At 47.9% G+C, this 22,103-nt stretch overlaps 1 protein-coding gene across 1 annotated transcript in view; it reads right to left on the bottom strand.

The window, feature by feature from the left end:
- The window catches only part of mrpl45 (mitochondrial ribosomal protein L45), a 58,427-nt gene that overhangs the window by 17,057 nt on the left and 19,267 nt on the right, over positions 1 to 22,103 (bottom strand). The window contains exons 4-5 of the mRNA XM_073071781.1: positions 10,453 to 10,551; positions 2,538 to 2,586 (exon numbers count right to left, since the gene is read on the bottom strand). Coding sequence (XP_072927882.1) covers positions 2,538 to 2,586; positions 10,453 to 10,551 — 148 coding nt within the window. The remainder of the gene's footprint in view (positions 1 to 2,537; positions 2,587 to 10,452; positions 10,552 to 22,103) is intronic.

Below are 22,103 nucleotides of genomic sequence, written 5' to 3' on the forward strand. Positions count from 1 at the left end.
CGGAGTGGGGAGATAATAAGAACGGTTGATCAGATTAACTGCCTGGGGAAAGGAACTTATAAGATGGCTTGGAAATTTTTGCTTTGGAGCTTTTGGAAAAGGCAGTTTGCAGGGTGGGTCGTGTCACAGTTGCAATGAGAAACTTACTTGCAGCAGCTTCACGGGCACTTAACATCACAGTGCCATGGTGATTTGGTTCATTTTACATGCAGCAGGAAAGCATTGATTTTTCAATAACCTCACACCCTAAGGATGGTATCCCTCAGAGCAGCAATACTGGATATCATTGCCAGAAATATTCTTAAATCGGTGATGAGGAAGTTTGTGGACCACAGATTAACAAAGTTCAAAGTAAATTTATTATCAAAGTACGTATATGTCACCATATACAACCCTGAGATTGATTTTCTTACAGGCATTCGTTCATTTATTATGTGCCATGCTGTATGATGTGGTGATCATGGTCTCCATGACCGTGATTGTTCTTGGCAAATTTTTCTATAGAAGTGGTTTGCCATCGCCTTCTTCTGGGGCAGTGTCTTTACAAGACAGGTGACCCCAGCCATTATCAATACTCTTCAGAGATTCTCTGCCTGGCGTCAGTGGTCGCATCACCAGGACTAAGCAGGTGGTACGCATTGCCCAAGGGTGACCTGCAGGCTAGTGGAGAGAAGAAGCAACTTTGATAGAGACAGATCTCCACCCTGCCCCCTCATTCACAGAACAGAGAAGCACAATTGAATCAATGAAAAACTACACACAAAGACTGACACAGCCAATGTGCAAAATAAAACAAATTGCAAATAATAAAGACTGAGAACACAAGTTCTACTGTTTAACAGTCCTCTTGCTGAGAAGATTATAGTTACCTAATTTATGAAGATTATCTCCTTAGCACAGATGTTGCAAGGACTGGAGGGTTTGAGTGATAGGGAGAGGTTGGCCAGCAAGATCTTTATCCCTTGGAGCATAGGAAAATGAGGGGTTGTGCGTGACTCTATGACATTCACCAATTGTATTCTATAGAGATAGATTGTAGTATACACCCTGCCATCACCAAGGCCTCGTCACTAGCTCAGCAAGCTAGTAACTATACTGTCTGCCTGTGCTGTTCACTACATGCATTATGCATCATATTTTATTGACTTATTTGTGGTAATATTTTGTTTTAAGTGCTGCGTGTGATATATGTTTTGTGGGTGCACTGTGATCTAGAGAAACATTGTTTCATTTGGTTATATACAACACTGTGCAAAAGTTTTAGGCACATATATATAGCTAGGATGCCTAAGACATTTGCACAGTACTGTATTTGTCAACGTGGAGCAACGAACGAGCTTGTAAACCTGGCGGCAGCAAAGGATGTTGGGATTGGTGAGGGTGGAGCACCGTGGGAGAGGTGTGGAACAGGTGGCAGAGAAGGTGTGCCAGGGATGGGGGCAGGCACACCCAGACCTATGAAACCAGGCAAGGTCATTTGATTCCAAACAACTGGTTTATTGATCATCACAGAATGTCTCTCTGGTGCTTTCCACTCCCTCCCCGCTCCCTTCCCCTTTTCCCAACCATGATTCCCCTCTCCCTGCCCCCTTCCCACTCTCAGTCCACAATAGAGACCCAGATCAGAATCAGGTTTATCATCACTCACATACGTTGTGAAATTTGGCTTTTTTGTGGCAGTACAGTACATAAAATTACTACAGTACTGTGCTAAAATCTTAGTCACCCTACTTATATATATATGTGCCTGAGACTTTTGCACAGTCAGATGACAATAAACTTGAACTAGAGTCTAGATTTGTCTATCATGTTTCTGAACCCAAACTCATCAGAGCTGACAGTGCCTGAAGACGGACATTCTGTATACCTTTAAACTATCTCCCACCCTGTGAAAGGACAGGAATAGCCGCGTGCAATATTGTTCATCTCTGTAAACAATGTATATGGCAAATAAAGCTGATTCTTAATAAGGTGGATGGTAGCAATCTTTTTTCAAGAGCAAACCAGCCAAAACTAGAGGACAAAGATTTAGGACAAGAGAAAAATATTTAAGTAGGACGTAAAGGACAACTTTTTCCACACAGAGAGTAGTGGGTATATGGAACGAGCTGCCAGAGGAAGTGGTTCAGCCAGGTACAATAGTATCATTTGAGAAGCACTTGGGTAGATAGTGTACATGCAAGAGCAGAGTTTAGAGCAGGGGTTCCCAACCTTTTTTATGCCATGGACCAATACCATTAAGCAAGGGGTCTGTGGACCGCAGGTTGGGATATGGGCTGAACATGAGAAATTGGAATTAGTACAGTAATGTGTCGGTGCTCTATAACACGAGGTACTCGAGATTTTTGCGATCAAGTCTCTTGTCTTCCTGGGCCCAAAGTCTTCAGAGGCAAGAGTACTACCCAGTGACTGAAGACTGACATGCTGTGTACCTTTGAAATATCTCCCACCCTGTGAAAGGGCAGGAATAGCCACATGCAGTATTGTTTATCTGTAAGCTGTTGAGGTCCAGACACAAAAGGAGAAAATGGACTTACCGGGTAACACCGCTCTGTTACCAATTTGTGAAGCTGTACTTTGTCAAAACTGTTAAAGAAATACAAATAAAGGATGTTAGTTTGTAAAGCAAACACACTACATTTTAACTACATTGCAATATCTCACAGCATAAAATAATGAAAACTGGAAGTACAGGATGTTCATAAACTCAATTAGGTGAATGTTGGCTTCCCAAAACCATCCAGCTCATCCCAAGCCCATTTCCTGTAACGCAGCAAATTCCTTCTTTTAAAATATTTGACTCATGAAGATGGCACAGTTTGTCATCGAAACATCGGATATGATCGATACCTGTACCCGGCTGGAAGCCCGAGAAGAGTTTCTTCGTAGATTAGATTAGCTTTATTTGTCACAGGTACACCAAACCACAGTGAAATGTGACTTTCCACCTTTCGGGCAATTTGTTTGTGTTTTTACTATGCGATTAAGCACATTCAGCTTTTATTTTCAAATGAGCAGTTTCAGATCTGTATTAGGTCACTTCCTGTGCAGTCAGAGAGCAGTAAGTCAGAAAACACATTGGCTGGTAGAAGGCCAGAAGTTTATGTTGGAGCAAAATAAGTTTTTATCTAAAGCCATCCTGCTGTTTCCATTAGCTTGTAAGTTGATGTTTTATTGTTTAGAAGTTAATCTAAAGGTAGTAATAAGATTTTGTCGAAATAGCATGTTATTTTTGAGTTCATTGGACACCAACCTAGATGCTAATGGTTTACACGTACTATTTACAGAACCTGTAGTATTTACTTGTTGAAATCTTATAATATTACCTGCAGGAAACTTAACTAAGATCTTACTTACCTGTACTTATTTGTGTGAATGGGACAACGTGGTAATTGTGCTGTATTTTGTTGTTTTTCAGTTTCACTCCTTATTCACTATGTCATGCTTTTGAGTCCGCAATAAAATGCAGGAGCTAGGAGGCTAATCCTGACTCTCATGTCATTTTTCAACTGAGTTTGGCTGACGGTCTAGTTGAAGTTGCAATACCTCAGCGAGGGCAGTACAGTGTCAGTTCTCTCAAATCCAGTCAGCAAGGATGTTCTGAGGGCAGCCTGCAGGTATCGCCACACTTCCAGCACCAATAAAGCATGCTCACAACTCAAAACTCCCAACTCTTACGTCTTTGGAATGTGAGAGAAAACTGGAGCCTGGTAACACAGTTACAGGGAGAAAGTACAAATGCAGCAAACGTAATCGAACGCTGACTGACCTGTGATCACTGGTGCTGTAATAACGTTATGCTAACCGCTACACTACGTTGTTGCTCCAAAATATCAAAATTATGTACTACATAAAAAATATTCCCCGCTAGATCCCCTGTGAGTCTCTTTAATTCTGTGCTATGATTGATTAACCAACTTGTGTAAAGCCCTCATTTCACTTCTGAAAACTCAAGAGTTTTATATATATCTTCCCTTACCTCTTCTGCTCTAAGGAAAACAACCTTAGCTTTTCTTTTAAGTCCAGCTAAGATAGTGTATCAACCCTTAAGTGCTTCACATCCACTCTATCTGTGTCCTCTGGTCCCAGACTCCCCCACTATAGAAAACATCCTCTCCACATCCACTCTATCTGTGTCCTCTGGTCCTAGACTCCTCCACTATGGGAAACATCATCTCCACATCCACTCTATCTGTGTCCTCTGGTCCTAGACTCCCCCACTATGGGAAATATCCTCTCCACATCCACTCTATCTGTGTCCTCTGGTCCTAGACTTCCCCACTATACAAAACATCCTCTCCACATCCACTCTATCTGTGTCCTCTGGTCCTAGACTCCCCCACTATGGGAAATATCCTCTCCACATCCACTCTATCTGTGCCCTCTGGACCTAGACTCCCCCACTATAGGGAACATCCTCTCCACATCCACTCCATCTGTGTCCACTGTTCCTAAACTCCCCCACTATAGGAAACATCCTCTCCACATCCACTCTATCTGTGTCCTCTGGTCCTAGACTATCCCACTATAGCAAACACCCTCTCCACATCCACTCTATCTGTGTCCTCTGGTCCTAGACTCCCCCACTATAGGAAACATCCTCTCCACATCCACTCTATCTGTGTCCTCTGGTCCTAGACTCCCCCACTATAGGAAACATCCTCTCCACATCCACTCTATCTGTGTCCTCTGGTCCTAGACTACCCCACTATAGGAAACATCCTCTCCACATCCACTCTATCTGTGCCCTCTGGTCCTAGACTCCCCCACTATAGGAAACCACCTCCCCACATCCACTCTATCTGTGTCCTCTGGTCCTAGACTCCCCCACTATAGGAAACACCCTCTCCACATCCACTCTATCTGTGTCCTCTGGTCCTAGACTCCCCCACTATAGGAAACATCCTCTCCACATCCACTCTATCTGTGTCCTCTGGTCCTAAACTCCCCCACTATAGGAAACATCCTCTCCACATCCACTCTATCTGTGTCCTCTGGTCCTAGACTCCGCCACTATAGGAAACATCCTCTCCACATCCACTCCATCTGTGTCCACTGTTCCTAGACTCCCCCACTATAGGAAACATCCTCTCCACATCCACTCCATCTGTGTCCTCTGGTCCTAGACTCCTCCACTACAGGAGGCATCCTCTCCACATCCACTCTATCTGTGTCCTCTGGTCCTAGACTCCTCCACTATGGGAAACATCATCTCCACATCCACTCTATCTGTGTCCTCTGGTCCTAGACTCCCCCACTATGGGAAATATCCTCTCCACATCCACTCTATCTGTGTCCTCTGGTCCTAGACTTCCCCACTATACAAAACATCCTCTCCACATCCACTCTATCTGTGTCCTCTGGTCCTAGACTCCCCCACTATGGGAAATATCCTCTCCAAATCCACTCTATCTGTGCCCTCTGGACCTAGACTCCCCCACTATAGGGAACATCCTCTCCACATCCACTCCATCTGTGTCCACTGTTCCTAAACTCCCCCACTATAGGAAACATCCTCTCCACATCCACTCTATCTGTGTCCTCTGGTCCTAGACTATCCCACTATAGCAAACACCCTCTCCACATCCACTCTATCTGTGTCCTCTGGTCCTAGACTCCCCCACTATAGGAAACATCCTCTCCACATCCACTCTATCTGTGTCCTCTGGTCCTAGACTCCCCCACTATAGGAAACATCCTCTCCACATCCACTCTATCTGTGTCCTCTGGTCCTAGACTACCCCACTATAGGAAACATCCTCTCCACATCCACTCTATCTGTGCCCTCTGGTCCTAGACTCCCCCACTATAGGAAACCACCTCCCCACATCCACTCTATCTGTGTCCTCTGGTCCTAGACTCCCCCACTATAGGAAACACCCTCTCCACATCCACTCTATCTGTGTCCTCTGGTCCTAGACTCCCCCACTATAGGAAACATCCTCTCCACATCCACTCTATCTGTGTCCTCTGGTCCTAGACTCCCCCACTATAGGAAACATCCTCTCCACATCCACTCTATCTGTGTCCTCTGGTCCTAAACTCCCCCACTATAGGAAACATCCTCTCCACATCCACTCTATCTGTGTCCTCTGGTCCTAGACTCCGCCACTATAGGAAACATCCTCTCCACATCCACTCCATCTGTGTCCACTGTTCCTAGACTCCCCCACTATAGGAAACATCCTCTCCACATCCACTCTATCTGTGTCCTCTGGTCCTAGACTCCTCCACTACAGGAGGCATCCTCTCCACATCCACTCTAACTGTGTCCTGTGGTCCTAGACTCCCCCACTATAGGAAACATCCTCTCCACATACACTCTATCTGTGTCCTCTGGTCCTAGACTCCCCCACTATAGGAAACATCCTCTCCACATCCACTCTATCTGTGGTCCTAGACTACCCCACTATAGGAAACATCCTCTCCACATTCACTCTATCTGTGTCCTCTGGTCCTAGACTCCCCCACTATAGGAAACATCCTCTCCACATCCACTCTACCTGTGTCCTCTGGTCCTAGTCTACCCCACTATAGGAAACATCCTCTCCACATCCACTCTATCTGTGTCCTCTGTTCCTAAGCTCCCCCACTATAGGAAACATCCTCTCCACATCCACTCAATCTGTGTCCTCTGGTCCTAGACTCCCCCACTATAGGAAACATCCTCTCCACATCCACTCTATCTGTGTCCTCTGGTCCTAGACTCCTCCACTATAGGAAACATCCTCTCCACATCCACTCTATCTGTGGTCCTAGACTACCCCACTATAGGAAACATCCTCTCCACATCCACTCTATCTGTGTCCTCTGGTTCTAGACTCCCCCACTATAGGAAACATCCTCTCCACATCCACTCTATCTGTGTCCTCTGGTCCTAGACTCCTCCACTACAGGAAGCATCCTCTCCACATCCACTCTATCTGTGTCCTCTGGTCCTAGACTACCCCACTATAGGAAACATCCTCTCCACATTCACTCTACCTGTGTCCTCTGGTCCTAGACTCCCCCACTATAGCAAACATCCTCTCCACATCCACTCTACCTGTGTCCTCTGGTCCTAGACTCCCCCACTATAGGAAACATCCTCTCCACATCCACTCCATCTGTGTCCTGTGGTCCTAGACTCCCCCACTATAGCAAACTTCCTCTCCACATCCACTCTACCTGTGTCCTCTGGTCCTAGACTCCCCCACTATAGGAAACATCCTCTCCACATCCACTCCTTCTGTGTCCTGTGGTCCTAGACTCCCCCACTATAGGAAACATCCTCTCCACATCCACTCTATCTGTGTCCTCTGGTCCTAGACTCCCCCACTATAGGAAACATCCTCTCCACATCCACTCTACCTGTGTCCTCTGGTCCTAGACTCCCCCACTATAGCAAACATCCTCTCCACATCCACTCTACCTGTGTCCTCTGGTCCTAGACTCCCCCACTATAGCAAACATCCTCTCCACATCCACTCTACCTGTGTCCTCTGGTCCTAGACTCCCCCACTATAGGAAACATCCTCTCCACATCCACTCCATCTGTGTCCTGTGGTCCTAGACTCCCCCACTATAGCAAACATCCTCTCCACATCCACTCTACCTGTGTCCTCTGGTCCTAGACTTCCCCACTATAGGAAACATCCTCTCCACATCCACTCCATCTGTGTCCTGTGGTCCTAGACTCCCCCACTATAGGAAACATCCTCTCCACATTCACTCTACCTGTGTCCTCTGGTCCTAGACTCCCCCACTATAGCAAACATCCTCTCCACATCCACTCTACCTATGTCCTCTGGTCCTAGACTCCCCCACTATTGGAAACATCCTCTCCACATCCACTCCATCTGTGTCCTGTGGTCCTAGACTCCCCCACTATAGGAAACATCATCTCCACATCCACTCTATCTGTGTCCTCTGGTCCTAGACTACCCCACTATAGGAAACATCCTCTCCACATCCACTCTATCTGTGTCCTCTGGTCCTAGACTGCCCCACTATAGGAAACATCCTCTCCACATCCACTCTATCTGTGTCCTCTGGTCCTAGACTCCCCCACTATAGGAAACATCCTCTCCACATCCACTCTATCTGTGGTCCTAGACTACCCCACTATAGGAAACATCCTCTCCACATCCACTCTATCTGTGGTCCTAGACTACCCCACTATAGGAAACATCCTCTCCACATTCACTCTATCTGTGTCCTCTGGTCCTAGACTCCCCCACTATAGGAAACATCCTCTCCACATTCACTCTACCTGTGTCCTCTGGTCCTAGACTCCCCCACTATAGCAAACATCCTCTCCACATCCACTCTACCTGTGTACTCTGGTCCTAGACTCCCCCACTATAGGAAACATCCTCTCCACATCCACTCCATCTGTGTCCTGTGGTCCTAGACTCCCCCACTATAGGAAACATCATCTCCACATCCACTCTATCTGTGTCCTCTGGTCCTAGACTACCCCACTATAGGAAACATCCTCTCCACATCCACTCTATCTGTGTCCTCTGGTCCTAGACTACCCCACTATAGGAAACATCCTCTCCACATCCACTCTATCTGTGTCCACTGGTCCTAGACTACCCCACTATAGGAAACATCCTCTCCACATCCACTCTATCTGTGTCCTCTGGTCCTAGACTCCCCCACTATAGGGAACATCCTCTCCACATCCACTCTACCTGTGTCCTCTGGTCCTAGACTCCCCCACTATAGGAAACATCCTCTCCACATCCACTCTATCTGTGTCCTCTGGTCCTAGACTCCCCCACTATAGGAAACATCATCTCCACATCCACTCTATCTGTGTCCTCTGGTCCTAGACTACCCCACTATAGGAAACATCCTCTCCACATCCACTCTATCTGTGTCCTCTGGTCCTAGACTCCCCCACTATAGGAAACATCCTCTCCACATCCACTCTATCTGTGTCCTCTGGTCCTAGACTCCCCCACTATAGGAAACATCCTCTCCACATCCACTCCATCTGTGTCCTGTGGTCCTAGACTCCCCCACTATAGGAAACATCATCTCCACATCCACTCTATCTGTGTCCTCTGGTCCTAGACTACCCCACTATAGGAAACATCCTCTCCACATCCACTCTATCTGTGTCCTCTGGTCCTAGACTACCCCACTATAGGAAACATCCTCTCCACATCCACTCCATCTGTGTCCTGTGGTCCTAGACTCCCCCACTATAGGAAACATCCTGTCCACATCCACTCTATCTGTGTCCTCTGGTCCTGGACTCCCCCCACTATAGGAAACATCCTCTCCACATCCATTCTACCTGTGTCCTCTGGTCCTAGACTCCCCCACTACAGGAAACATCCTCTCCACATCCACTCTATCTGTGTCCTCTGGTCCTAGACTCCCTCACTATAGCAAACATCCTCTCCAGACCTACTCTAATAGTAAATCCCTCAGTTAAACAGTCAGTTGAGACACTTAGTGGCCACTTTATTAGGTATCCCAGCTCGTTAATGCAGAACAATCTGATCAGCCAATCATGTGGCAGCAACTCAGTGCATAAAGCATGCCGACATGGTCAAGAGGTTCAGTTGTTGCTCAGAGTAAATATCAGAATGGGGACAAATGTGATCTAAGTGACTTTACAGAGTGGAATGATAGTTGGTGCCAGACAGGGTGGTTTGAGTATCTCAGAAACTGATCTTTACACACAACCGTCTCTAGAGTTTACAGAGAATGGTATGAAAAACAAAATAAAAGCATCCAGTGAGTGGCAGTTCTGTGAGTGAAAATGCCTCGTTAATGGGAGAGGTCAGAGGAGAATGGCCAGACTGGTTCAAGCTGACAGGAAGGGGACAGTAACTCAGGTAACCACACGTTACAACAGTGGTGTGCAGAAGAGTATTTCTGATCACACATGTCAAACCTTGAAGTGGATGGGTTACAGCAGCAGAAGACCATGAACATACACTCAGTGACCACTTTATTAGATACAGGAGGTACTTAATAAACTGGCCCCTTAGTGTATATTCTTGATAGTTAATTTATTTCTTGAGTACAGAAGGTAACAAAAGGGAGAACTCAACCTTCAAAATACCATAACTGAAAGTAGCTCTTGAAAAGGTCTACCCACCAAAACTGTGTGGCTGAGGACACTGTTCTGTTAACCCTCGTACAATCTGTTATTGGGATTCACTGGCCAAATAAACAATACTATGTGTATGATATACAAATACCACCCTCAGAGGGTAATGTTGGATTCTCTCCCTCAGATAAAAAGCCTGTCTAAATTCAATTTCAGGAATTATACAATGGAGGCTTCTGGTCTCTGTCTATCCTGTTGTAGGAGATTAACCAATCGGCACAGGCACATTTAAGCGCACTTGCCACAGTCTCATGATCAATCGCCACTAGTAAGTTTTCCTGCTCCCAAAACCTTGATTTTACATTTTCATTTGAAAAGCTCGCAGAAATGTTACTTACTTCACAAGGCACTGATGTGCATTTATGTAAATGTCCTGGGCCTTTGAGGCGAAGTCCTTTTTGTTGAATTCACTGTCGTATTCTTTCACCTTCCGGGCTCTGTTGAAAGAGGTGTTGGACCCGATCATTTAATTCTTAGATTAGACTCTATAAATGATACTTTCTTTGCAGTTTAACAATTAATTATCTGCTGATATTTTATAATATTCCTTATATACAAGTAACTACCTAGTATGCTTCCTAGTAGTACTAGCATGTATATGCAAGTTCAATGTGTTCCCCTATTACAGGGGTTCCCAAACCTTTATGCCATGGATCAATATCATTAAGCAAGGGGTCTGTGGACCTCAGGTTGGGAACAAAGAAGCTTCAAGAGCTTTCCAGAATAATAGTTTGTATAACCTCTAGGCCTAGTGGTTATACAAAGTATAATTCTAGAAATCTCTGCAAGCTTCTTTGTTCTGTGGCATTTAATTAAGTGGCCACACTCCAGGACACCACTTCAACAGGTGTGCCAAACCAGGTGAGGGTAGTTGGTGGCCTCATACCCCGGTGAGATAGGGACATGCCTGTCCTAGCATATGAATCCAGCTCCGGCGGACTGTGCCGGTGAGATCCAACGGCCAGGAAGGTGGCACTGCGACGCTCCATGGAGAGTGAGGGGCATGACGAGGCACAGAAGACATCGTGGTCATCCACCGTAACCGAGGCAGACCCCAGTTTGTGACGCTTGTTCATACCACTGGATCCAGACTTCTGAGGTGGAGAGAGTGGAACTGCCCCAGTGCAACGGTTTTTCCACTTTTAAAACTCTCCCGCACGAACACAATGAATAACCATCATTTGACTAAGAACTATCTCATTGGTTAACTCTTAACTACAAATCTGAATGGAATTTTCCTATCATCTATGTGGTTCCATGCTGGGCACCTTGGTTCTTCTGTCTCTCTCTTTGCCTAGCTGACCTCTATCACTATCAGTTTCAATTTTCAATGCTTAGTAAAATGATCGGAAAGCAATAAGTATCGTGCCTCTCTCTGAAAGAACCTTGGATGAAAAACATCAGAATCCAACAGAAGGACCGTGAGTCGCCACGAATGAAAAGTTAGCTTCCTCTTGCCCACAAATGGAGACGGGAGGGGAAAAAAGGAGGTATTCCAGTTAGCTCATCAGTGTCAGCGCAGCACATCGACTCCATAACACCTGCGATGTTTGCCGACTTCATGACACCATTAGGCTCCGGTTCGGTCTGGATATATCACAGCTTGGTCTGGCAACTGCCCTGCATGTGACCACAAGAAACTATGCTCTATAGATCTGATATAGGTTACAGATAGAGTAGCCATAGAGTACTTCTTTCCCAGGGCTGAGATGTCTAATACCAGAGGGCATGCACTCAGGTGAGAGGGGGTAATTTCAAAGGATGTATGAGGGGCAAGTCTTGTTTTGAAACACAGGTGGGTGCCTGGAATGCAGTGCTGGTAGAGGAAACACATCAGGGACTTTTAAGAGATGTTTAGATAGGCACATGATGTGAGGAAAATGCAGGGATATAGACATTGTGTAGGTAGAAGAGACTAGTTTAGTTGGCCACTTGATTACTAATTTAATTGGTTCGGCATAACATTGTGGGCCGAAGGGCCTGTTCTTCTGTTGTCTTGTTCCATGTTTTTAGAGTTGTGGACACAGCTCAGCACATCACAGAAACAAACCGCCCCTCCAGGGACTCTGTCTGCACTTCTCTCTGCTTTGGTAAAACCCCCACCCACCCTGGACATTTTCTCTTCTCCCCTCTTCCATAGGGCAGAAGATACAAAAGTCTGAATGTACAAACCACCAGGCTCAAGGACAGCTTCTATCCCATTATCATCATGACTCTTGGCCTCAATCCACCTCATTATGATCTTGCACTCTATCGTTTACCTGCACTGAACTTTTTTGATAGCTTTTACACTTTATTCTCCATTGCTATTGTTTTATCTCATTCTAGCTCATTGCACTGTGTATTGATTTGATCTGTATAAATAGTATAATTTCACTGTATCTTGGTTCAGAGGATGATCCCAGAATGAAAGGGTTAATGTAAGAGCATTTGATGACTCTGGGCCTGTAATCACTGGAGGTTAGAAGAATGAGTTGGGGGGGGGGGGGGGAATCTCATTGAAACCTGTCGAGTATTGAAAGGCCAAGATACTGTGAATGTGCAAAGGATGGTGGGGGAGTTTATGACTGGGGTCACAGCCTCAGAATAGAAGGACGTCCTTTTAGAACAGAGATGAAGAGGAATTTCTTTAACCAGGGGTTGGTGAATCTGTGGAATTCATTGCCACAGATGGCTATGGAGACCAGGTCATTGGATATATTTGAAGCTGAGGTTGACAGGTTCTGGATTAGTAAGTGTGTCAAAGGTTATGGGGAGAAGGCAGGAGAATGGGGTTAAGAAGGATGATAAATCAGCAAAGCAGACTCGATGGGCCAAATGGCTTAATCATGCTTCTACTGTATGTATTATGGTGTTATCGGGTGACTGGACAATGGCCCCAGAGCAGATGGATTCGTGCCTTTGGTGAAAAACACAACTATAATCAGTCTGAAGTGACTCTGCAAACACTGGAAATCCAGAGCAACAGCCACAAAGTGCTGGAGGAACTCAGCAGGTCAGGCAGCGTCTATGGAGGGGAATAAATGGACCTTCCACCGGGATTGGAAAGCAAGGGGGCAGAAGCCAGAGTAAGAAGATGGTGGGGGGGACGGGGGACGAAGTACAAGCAGGTAGGTGATAGGTAAGACCAGGTGAGGGGGCAGGTGGGTGGATGGGGGAGTGATAAATAAACCACCCGTAATAAACCCAAGATAGCTCTACACCAACTCTGTTGCCCACCAGTACTGCACTTTTACTTGCCTTAACTAACTCCAAACTCAGTATGTGAAATTAGCACAAATTAATTCTGAAAGTGGGACATATCCCCCTGGAGCGAGATTGTCTGAAGTTATTTCTGGTCAACTGCAATGGCTGAATATAGATGACTTTATCTCAGTCTTCATGGTCCAAATCCAGTGATAAAGCCGTATAATCTATCTTAAAGACAAACTTCAAAGTGAGTTTATTATCAAAGTGCATGTATGTCACCATATACAACCCTGAGATTTGTTTCTTGTGGGCATTCACAGTGGAACAAAGAAATACAATAGAATCAAAGAAAAAACTACACACAAAGACTGACAAACAACCAATGTGCAAAAGACAAACTGCAAATACAAAAACAAACAATAATAAAAAAGTAAATGAATAATACTGAGAACATGGGAAATCGGTTCAGAGTTAATTTGTTGTTTCGATCACAACCTGAATGCGACCCAAAGTAGATCGGATTTGTCCTTCTCTAGTCTGCTTACATGACATTGGTTCAGGGCTATCTTGACTAAATGTCTCCAAAGACCCAGTCTGACTTTTACGCCCACCTGAGAAGGCACACAAAGATGCCATTTGATTACTAAGGGCAGCTTTCTCTCATGATTTCCATTGTTATAACCCCCCCCCACCCCCCGTCCCCACAAGTGGAACTGTTCATAACTCCCTCTTCTCATTGTACCATCAGGGAGGAGGTACAGGAGCCTAAAGACACACACTCAATGTTTTAGCAACAGCTTCTTCCCCTCTGCCAACAGGGAGGAGGTACAGGAGCCTGAAGACACACACTCAACGATTCAGGAACAGCTTCTTCCCCTCTGCCATCAGGCAGGAGGTACAGGAGCCTGAAGACACACACTCAACGATTCAGGAACAGCTTCTTCCCCTCTGCCATCAGGGAGGAGGTACAGGAGCCTGAAGACACACACTCGACGATTCAGGAACAGCTTCTTCCCCTCTGCCATCAGGGAGGAGGTACAGGAGCCTGAAGACACACACTCGACGATTCAGGAACAGCTTCTTCCCCTCTGCCATCAGGGAGGAGGTACAGGAGCCTGAAGACACACACTCGACGATTCAGGAACAGCTTCTTCCCCTCTGCCATCAGGGAGGAGGTACAGGAGCCTGAAGACACACACTCGACGATTCAGGAACAGCTTCTTCCCCTCTGCCATCAGGGAGGAGGTACAGGAGCCTGAAGACACACACTCGACGATTCAGGAACAGCTTCTTCCCCTCTGCCATCAGGGAGGAGGTACAGGAGCCTGAAGACACACACTCGACGATTCAGGAACAGCTTCTTCCCCTCTGCCATCAGGGAGGAGGTACAGGAGCCTGAAGACACACACTCGACGATTCAGGAACAGCTTCTTCCCCTCTGCCATCAGGGAGGAGGTACAGGAGCCTGAAGACACACACTCGACGATTCAGGAACAGCTTCTTCCCCTCTGCCATCAGGGAGGAGGTACAGGAGCCTGAAGACACACACTCGACGATTCAGGAACAGCTTCTTCCCCTCTGCCATCAGGGAGGAGGTACAGGAGCCTGAAGGCACACACTCAATGTTTTAGCAACAGCTTTTCCCCTCTGCCATCCAATTTCTTTTTTTTTTTTTTAATTTTATTTAATTGAATTTTTAAATGATTACAAGTGTAGAAAAAAAAAATTATGTGACCCTTCCCCCCTCCCCTTAGTCCCTCCCCCCTAACTTCCCTATATATAAAAAAAAAGAAAGAAAAGAAAGAAAGAGAGAGTGCCTGGTTGTTGGAAGGTCTCCACATGCTCCATGGAGTTCTTAATAACTTTAGTATATGTATTTATTTCTTTCCCCAAGTAACCATTAATTTTCTCTTCAGAGCACCTATATATTTAATCCTGTCTTTTGTGCCATCCAATTTCTGAACAGACAATATACGGTACACTACCTCACCGGTTTTGCTCTCTATTTCCCATTCAACCAGACATGAATTCCAGCAAATAAAGCAGCGTTAGTCAGGGGCCTAGGTGTAAAACACAGTACCAACAGTCACACACAGCACCAGGTACATATAGCACATATAAGAAATTAGTAAAATACAGTTGCACAAAAAAAAATAGTCCAAGTCCCTGGGTCCATGAATGTTGCAGTCAAACACAATACAGCTTGTCTTCAGCGAGTGAACAGTGGGGGGCAGCACTGACTCCAGTACAGACACTGCAGCACACAGCCTCCAGCACTCTGGTGGTGCCTCACTCCAACACCTCCTCCGGGCTTGAGGCCTTGTCCTTGCTATGACCGAGGCTACACGACTACACTGTTTGCCAAAAAACCATGAATTGGACCTGCGGCATTCCATACCACCAATGTCCAATAGTGTCTTGCGATCACAAGAAAAGCGAACTAGACAATCAATCACGGTTAGACTGCGCACCTCCTTCGCACACCGACACCTCCCTGACGCAGGCAACAGCACGAACCGTACCAAGTCCAGCTCCTTCAGCTTTTCCACCAAAGAGCAACTCGCTGATGGGGTAAACCTGCAGTTCAGAATGTCCACCTGGGTCTTGCAATCGTACAAAATATGTTTAAAAAAGATAATATTACCTTTGCTTGAAGGTGCTGCATCAGAGTGGGCTGCCATCTTATTAGAAATTTGAATTACATATTTAACTTTTATCTACATACATCTTGTAATTTATAGCATTTTTTATGTACTGCTGGCACAAAACACTAAATTTCCTCACATACAGTACTGAACGAAAGTCTTAGGCACATATACATATCTAGAGTGCCTAAGACTTTTGCACAGTACTGTAGTAATTTTATGTATTACATTGTACTGCTGACACACAAAAAAACAAATTTCATGACATGTGAGTGATGATAAACCTGATTCTGATACGGGTTTCTATTGTGGACTGAGAGTGGGAAGGGGGCAGTGAGGAGGGAATTATGGTTGGGAAAAGGGGAAGGGAGAGGGGAGGGAGTGGGAAGCACCAGAGAGACATTCTGTGATGATCAATAAACCAATTGTTTGGAATCAAATGACCTTGCCTGGTGAGTCAGGGCTAGGTGTATCTATATCCCCCGCCCCAGCACTCCTCTGCCACCTCACCTACACCCCTACCCCAGTGCTCCACCTTCACCATTCCTAACATCCTTTGCTCCCACCAGATTTACAAACTCACTCTCTGTTCCACGTTAACAAATACAGCAGTGTGTAAAATTCTTAGGCATCCTAGTGTAGGGTTCTCAGTACCATTAACTGTGGTGTTAACTGTTCAGGTTAACAAAATGGCTTCTCTGTATTGTTATAATGAAATGGCTTTTCTGAAATGTTACTTAATGCTGTAATGGGTTTCTGTGTCTGGAATGTTTGGGTTATGACTGCAGATAAGGAGGGAACTAACCAATGGAGAATTGTTATGCTATCTTGGATGTGTAAGATGAGCGAGAGTTCGCGGTCTTTTTCGGGAGGCAATCGTGGAGGACGGATGTGTGTGCAGCGGACAGCTGTTCCAGAGCAACGGACACTGGACGTTGGCAGTTCGGACAGTGGCTGAAGGCTCAGAGGAACCGGAGGCATGAGGAACCAATGTATTAAAATACTATGTGCACAAACTGATAAACTTACTGATTTGGCGCCTTTAGGTTATCTGTTTCTACTAACCCATCACTAAGAAATAACTATAAAGTTGTGATTATTTACTCGCCTTTAGTGTATTGTCTGATATTTGTGTTGCGAGTGTGACTGGGGGGGGGGGGGGCATTACACTGTTTTTACACTGAAGTATTGCACTGTTGGCGAGGCGACGGCGGTTCACCCTAGGCGAACGGGGGTAAATTGGGGGCACGGATGCTACACTAGCTACATACATTTTGCACAGTACTGTATGTCAGTGGTAAGAAACCTGATTCTTGCACTTCCTTAGAGTTACAGGAAACAGGCCATTTGGCCCATTGAGTCTAATCCCATTTATTAAAACTCTCCCCCTATTCCAATCAGCTCCAGTCAGAATTCTTCCACTCACCTATACACAAGGAAGTGATTACAGTGGCGAACGCACCTACGGTTCACACTTGGTAATGTCGGAGACACCTAGATGGTCAGAGGGATAGCACGCAATCTCCACATACGCATCACCCTTCACGATCTACCCTGGGCCCAGTTACAGAGAAGGCATGTCAGTGGCTACACACAGAATGCTGGAGGAACTCAGCAAGCTAGGCAGCATCTATGGAAAACAGTATAGTTGGCGTTTCGAACCGAAAACCTTCTGCAGGACTGGAGGATAAAAAGCTGATTTGAAAGGTGGGGGGAGGGAGGGAGAAACGCCAGGTGATAGGTGAAACTTGGAGGGGGAGGGATGAAGCAAAGAGCCGGGAAGTTGATTGCTGAAAGAGAGAGAAGGCCATGAAAAAGCAGTGGGGGAGCACCAGAGGGAGGCGATGGGAAATAGTGAAGGGGGGTGGAGGCATTACTGGAAGTTTGAGATATCGATATCTCCTTGCCCACCTATCACCTCCCTTTGTTGCTCCTCCCCCTTTCTTCCATGGTCTTCTCTCTCTTTCAGCAATCAACTTCCCAGCCCTTTGCTTCATCGCTCTCCCTCCAAGTTTCACCTATTGCCTGGTGTTTCTCCCTCCCTCCCCCCACCTTTCAAATCTACTCCTCAGTTTTTTTTTCTCCAGTCCTGCCGAAGGGTTTCGGCCCGAAACGTCGACTGCACTTTTTTCCACAGATGCTGCCTGGCCTGCTGAGTTCCTCCAGCATTTTGTGTGTGTTGCTCGGATTTCCAGCATCTGCAGATTTTCTCTTGTTTGTGATTTGATTACTACTCTTCCAGGGATGCCGACCCTGAAGAAGTTTACATCTTCCCTTTGACAAGAGTTCAGTGAAACCCTCTCTCACTGCTCCCCCGCTGTGATCCCTGCTGCTCCCTAACTCTTTGACCACGTGCTTACCCAGACCTGCTGGTTGTGGACTACAGGGGGAATAGAGACAGGCTAACCCCTATTGACAACAATGGATCTGGGGTTGAGAGGGTGAACAGCTTTAAGTTCCTCGGCATAAACATCACTGAGGATCTTACGTTGTCTGTATGTACCAGCTGTGTGGTGGAAAAAGCACAACAGCGCCTCTTTCACCTCAGACGGTTGAGGAAGTTTGATATGGGCCCCCAAATCCTAAGAACTTTCTACAGGGGCACAATTGAGAGCATCCTGACTGGCTGCATCACTGCCTGGCATGGGAACTGTACTTCCCTCAATCGCAGGACTCACTGGACAGCCCAGTGAGTCTGTAGTTGTGAACTTCCCACTATTCAGGACATTTACAGAGACAGGTGTGTAAAAAGGGCCCGAAGGATCATTGGGGACCCGAGTCACCCCAACCACAAACTGTTCCAGCTGCTACCATCTGGAAACGGTACCACAGCATAAAAGCCAGGACCAACAGGCTCCGGGACAGCTTCTTCCACCAGGCCATCAGACTGATTTCAATTCATGCTGATACAATTGTATTTCTATGTTATATTGACTGCCCTGTTGTACATACTATTTATTACAAATTACTATAAATTGCACATTGCACAAATCTAACATAAAGATTTTTACTCCTCATATATATGAAGGATGTAAGTAATAAAGTCAATTTGATTGTGTGAAACATCCACTACAGGCCTACTGACTCCAACAGTTGCGTCAGCCACCCTCCTCCTACTCTGCCCCGTTAAGGATTCCACGTAGCGATGTGCTACACACAGCGCTGAGATAGCGACACGCAGTCTGAAAGTCGTTTCGAGACTAGTTTATTCAAACTTCGCAACGCTGGCATTTAATCCCTAGCGCCCGCCCTCTCCGGGCGGAAATGACATCAGAGGTGCATTACCAAAGTCTCCCCCCGCGCGCTGGCTATTTGTGAGCCGGTTCGCCTGCGCAGAAAGTGGGTCGCCACATAACCGCCCCCCCCAGAACCGGCGATACACCCCCCCAATGTCCACAGTCTGGATCAGCCTCTGTTTGGGAGGTCTGCCTCTGCGCCGCGGTGCCTGAACCTCGACCGGCTCCGTCAAGTCCACATGGGCTGGTTTGAGTCAGTCCACCGTGAAAACCTCCTCTCTCCCCCCAATGTCCAGAACGTACGTGGACCCGTTGTTGTTGATCACCTTGAACGGCCCCTCGTACGGCCGCTGTAGTGTTGCCCGGTGTCCGCCCCTTCGTACAAACACAAACTTACAGTTCTGCAGGTCTTTGGGTACATGGGTCGGGGTCCGTCCGTGCTGTGAAGTTGGTACGGGGGCCAGGTTGCCGAGCCTTTCGCATAGCCTGTCCAGGACTGCTGCGGGTTCTTCCTCTTGCCCCCTTGGGGCTGGTATGAACTCTCCCGGGACGGCCAGGGGTGCGCCGTACACCAACTCGGTCGAGGAGGCGTGCAGATCCTCTTTGGGCGCTGTGCGAATTCCAAGCAGGACCCAGGGAAGCTCGTCCACCCAGTTAGGTCCTCTCAGGCGGACCATGAGAGCCGACTTCAAGTGACTGTGGAAGTGTTCCACCAGTCCGTTCGACTGTGGGTGGTTGGCAGTTGTGTGGTGCAGCTGCGTTCCCAACAGGCTGGCCATAGCTGACCACAGGCTGGAGGTGAACTGGGCGCCTCTGTCGGAGGTAATGTGGGCCGGTACCCCGAAGCGGGACACCCAGGTTGCAATCAGTGCTCGGGCGCAGGAATCGGCAGATGCGTCAGTGAGCGGGACTGCCTCTGGCCACCTCGTGAACCGGTCTACCATAGTTAGGAGGTACCGCGCTCCTCGGGACACTGGTTGGGGGCCCATAATATCCACATGAATGTGGTCGAACCTCCGGTGGGTGGGTTCAAACTGCTGCGGCGGGGCTTTAGGGTGCCGCTGCACCTTGGCTGTTTGGCACTGCGCGCACATTCTGGCCCATTCACTGACCTGCTTGCAAAGTCCGTGCCACGCGAACTTGCTGGAGACCAGCCGGACGGTTGTCCTGATAGATGGGTGCGCCAAACCGTGTATGGAGTCGAAAACTCGCCGCCTCCAGGCTGCCGGGACGATGGGGTGAGGTTGGCCGGTAGCCACGTCGCACAGGAGGGTCCTCTCACCTGGGCCTACGAGAAATTCCTGCAGCTGCAAACCCGAGACTGCGGTCCTGTAGCTGGGCATCTTGTCGTCTGCCTGCTGCGCCTCCACCAGTGCTGCATAGTCCACCCCCAGGAACAGGGCCTGGACAGCTGGTCTGGAGAGTGCGTCAGCCACGACGTTGTCCTTTCCCGAGACATGCTGGATGTCCATCGTGTACTCGGAGATGTAGGACAGATGTCGCTGCTGGCGAGCTGACCAGGGATCGGACACCTTCGTGAACGCGAAGGTCAACGGTTTGTGGTCCGTGAACGCGGTGAACGGCCTGCCTTCTAAGAAGTACCTGAAATACCGGATTGCCAGATACAGTGCCAACAGCTCCCGGTCGAAAGCACTGTACTTGAGTTCGGGTGGTCGTAGGTGCTTGCTAAAGAATGCCAGGGGTTGCCAGCGCCCCTCGATGAGCTGCTCCAGCACCCCACCGACTGCTGTGTCGGATGCGTCCACCGTGAGGGCGGTCGGAACGTCCGTTCTGGGGTGCACCAGCATCGCGGCATCAGCCAAGGCTTCCTTGGCTTTAACAAAAGTGGCCGCGGCCTCCTCGTCCCAAGTAATGTCCTTGCCTTTACCCGACACCAGGGTGTACAAAGGGTGCATGATACGGGCTGCTGAGGGGAGGAAACGCTGGTAGAAGTTCGCCCCCAGGAGTGGCTGGGCCACGGCGGCCAGTGTGAAGTCCCACGTGAACCGGATGGTGCCGAACTACAGCTGCACTGTGCGGGTGCCGTAGGTCCGTATCGTGCTGCTGTTTGCGGCCCTCAGGGTGGGTCCTGGCTTCCTGTTGCAGGTGTCGTACCCCATCGGGGGCAAGACGCTGATCTCCGCTCCGGTGTCGACCAAGAAGCGGCGTCCCGACTGTTTGTCCCAGACGTACAAGAGGCTGTCCTGGTGGCCAGCCGCCATAGTCATTAGCGGCTGCTGGCCCTGGCCCTTGCAGGGCGGGCAATATCGGCGGGCTTCTGTGCCCCACCACTGGTGGTAGAAACACCACTGTTCACTCTCCTCCTCACTCCTGCCTCTGTGTTGTGTGCGCCCCCCTGCCGGGCCTGGTCTGGTCTGCTGTTGGGCGCGTGGCCTGGTAATCTGACCGACGGACGCCACGCTCTCCCTCTTGGCTTTCCACAGCACGTCTGCCCGGGCCACCACCTTCCGGGGGTCACTGAAATCTGCGTCGGCCAGCAGCAGATGTATGTCCTTGGGCAGTCACTCTAGGAACACTTGCTCGAACATGAAACAGGGCTTGTGTCCATCAGCCAGGGACAGCATCTCGTTCATCAATGCTGATGGCAGCCTGTCTCCCAAACCGTCCAGGTGAAGCAGGTGGGCACCCCGCTCACGCCGTGAGAGGCCAAAGGTCCCAATGAGCAGCGCTTTGAATGCTTCATATTTGCCTTCTTCCGAGGGCGACTGTATGAAATCCGCAACCTGGGCGGCCGTCTCCTGGTCAAGGGTGCTCACCACGTGGTAGTAACGCGTGGAATCAGAGGATATCTGCCGAATCTGGAACTAGGCTTCTGCTTGGCTAAACCACACGCGTGGTCGCAGCGTCCAGAAAGTCGGCAGTTTTAGCGAAACTGCGTGAACAGATGAAGAGTCGGTC

Source organism: Hemitrygon akajei, chromosome 18 (genome assembly GCF_048418815.1).
Source record: "Hemitrygon akajei chromosome 18, sHemAka1.3, whole genome shotgun sequence".
Taxonomy (NCBI): domain Eukaryota; kingdom Metazoa; phylum Chordata; class Chondrichthyes; order Myliobatiformes; family Dasyatidae; genus Hemitrygon; species Hemitrygon akajei.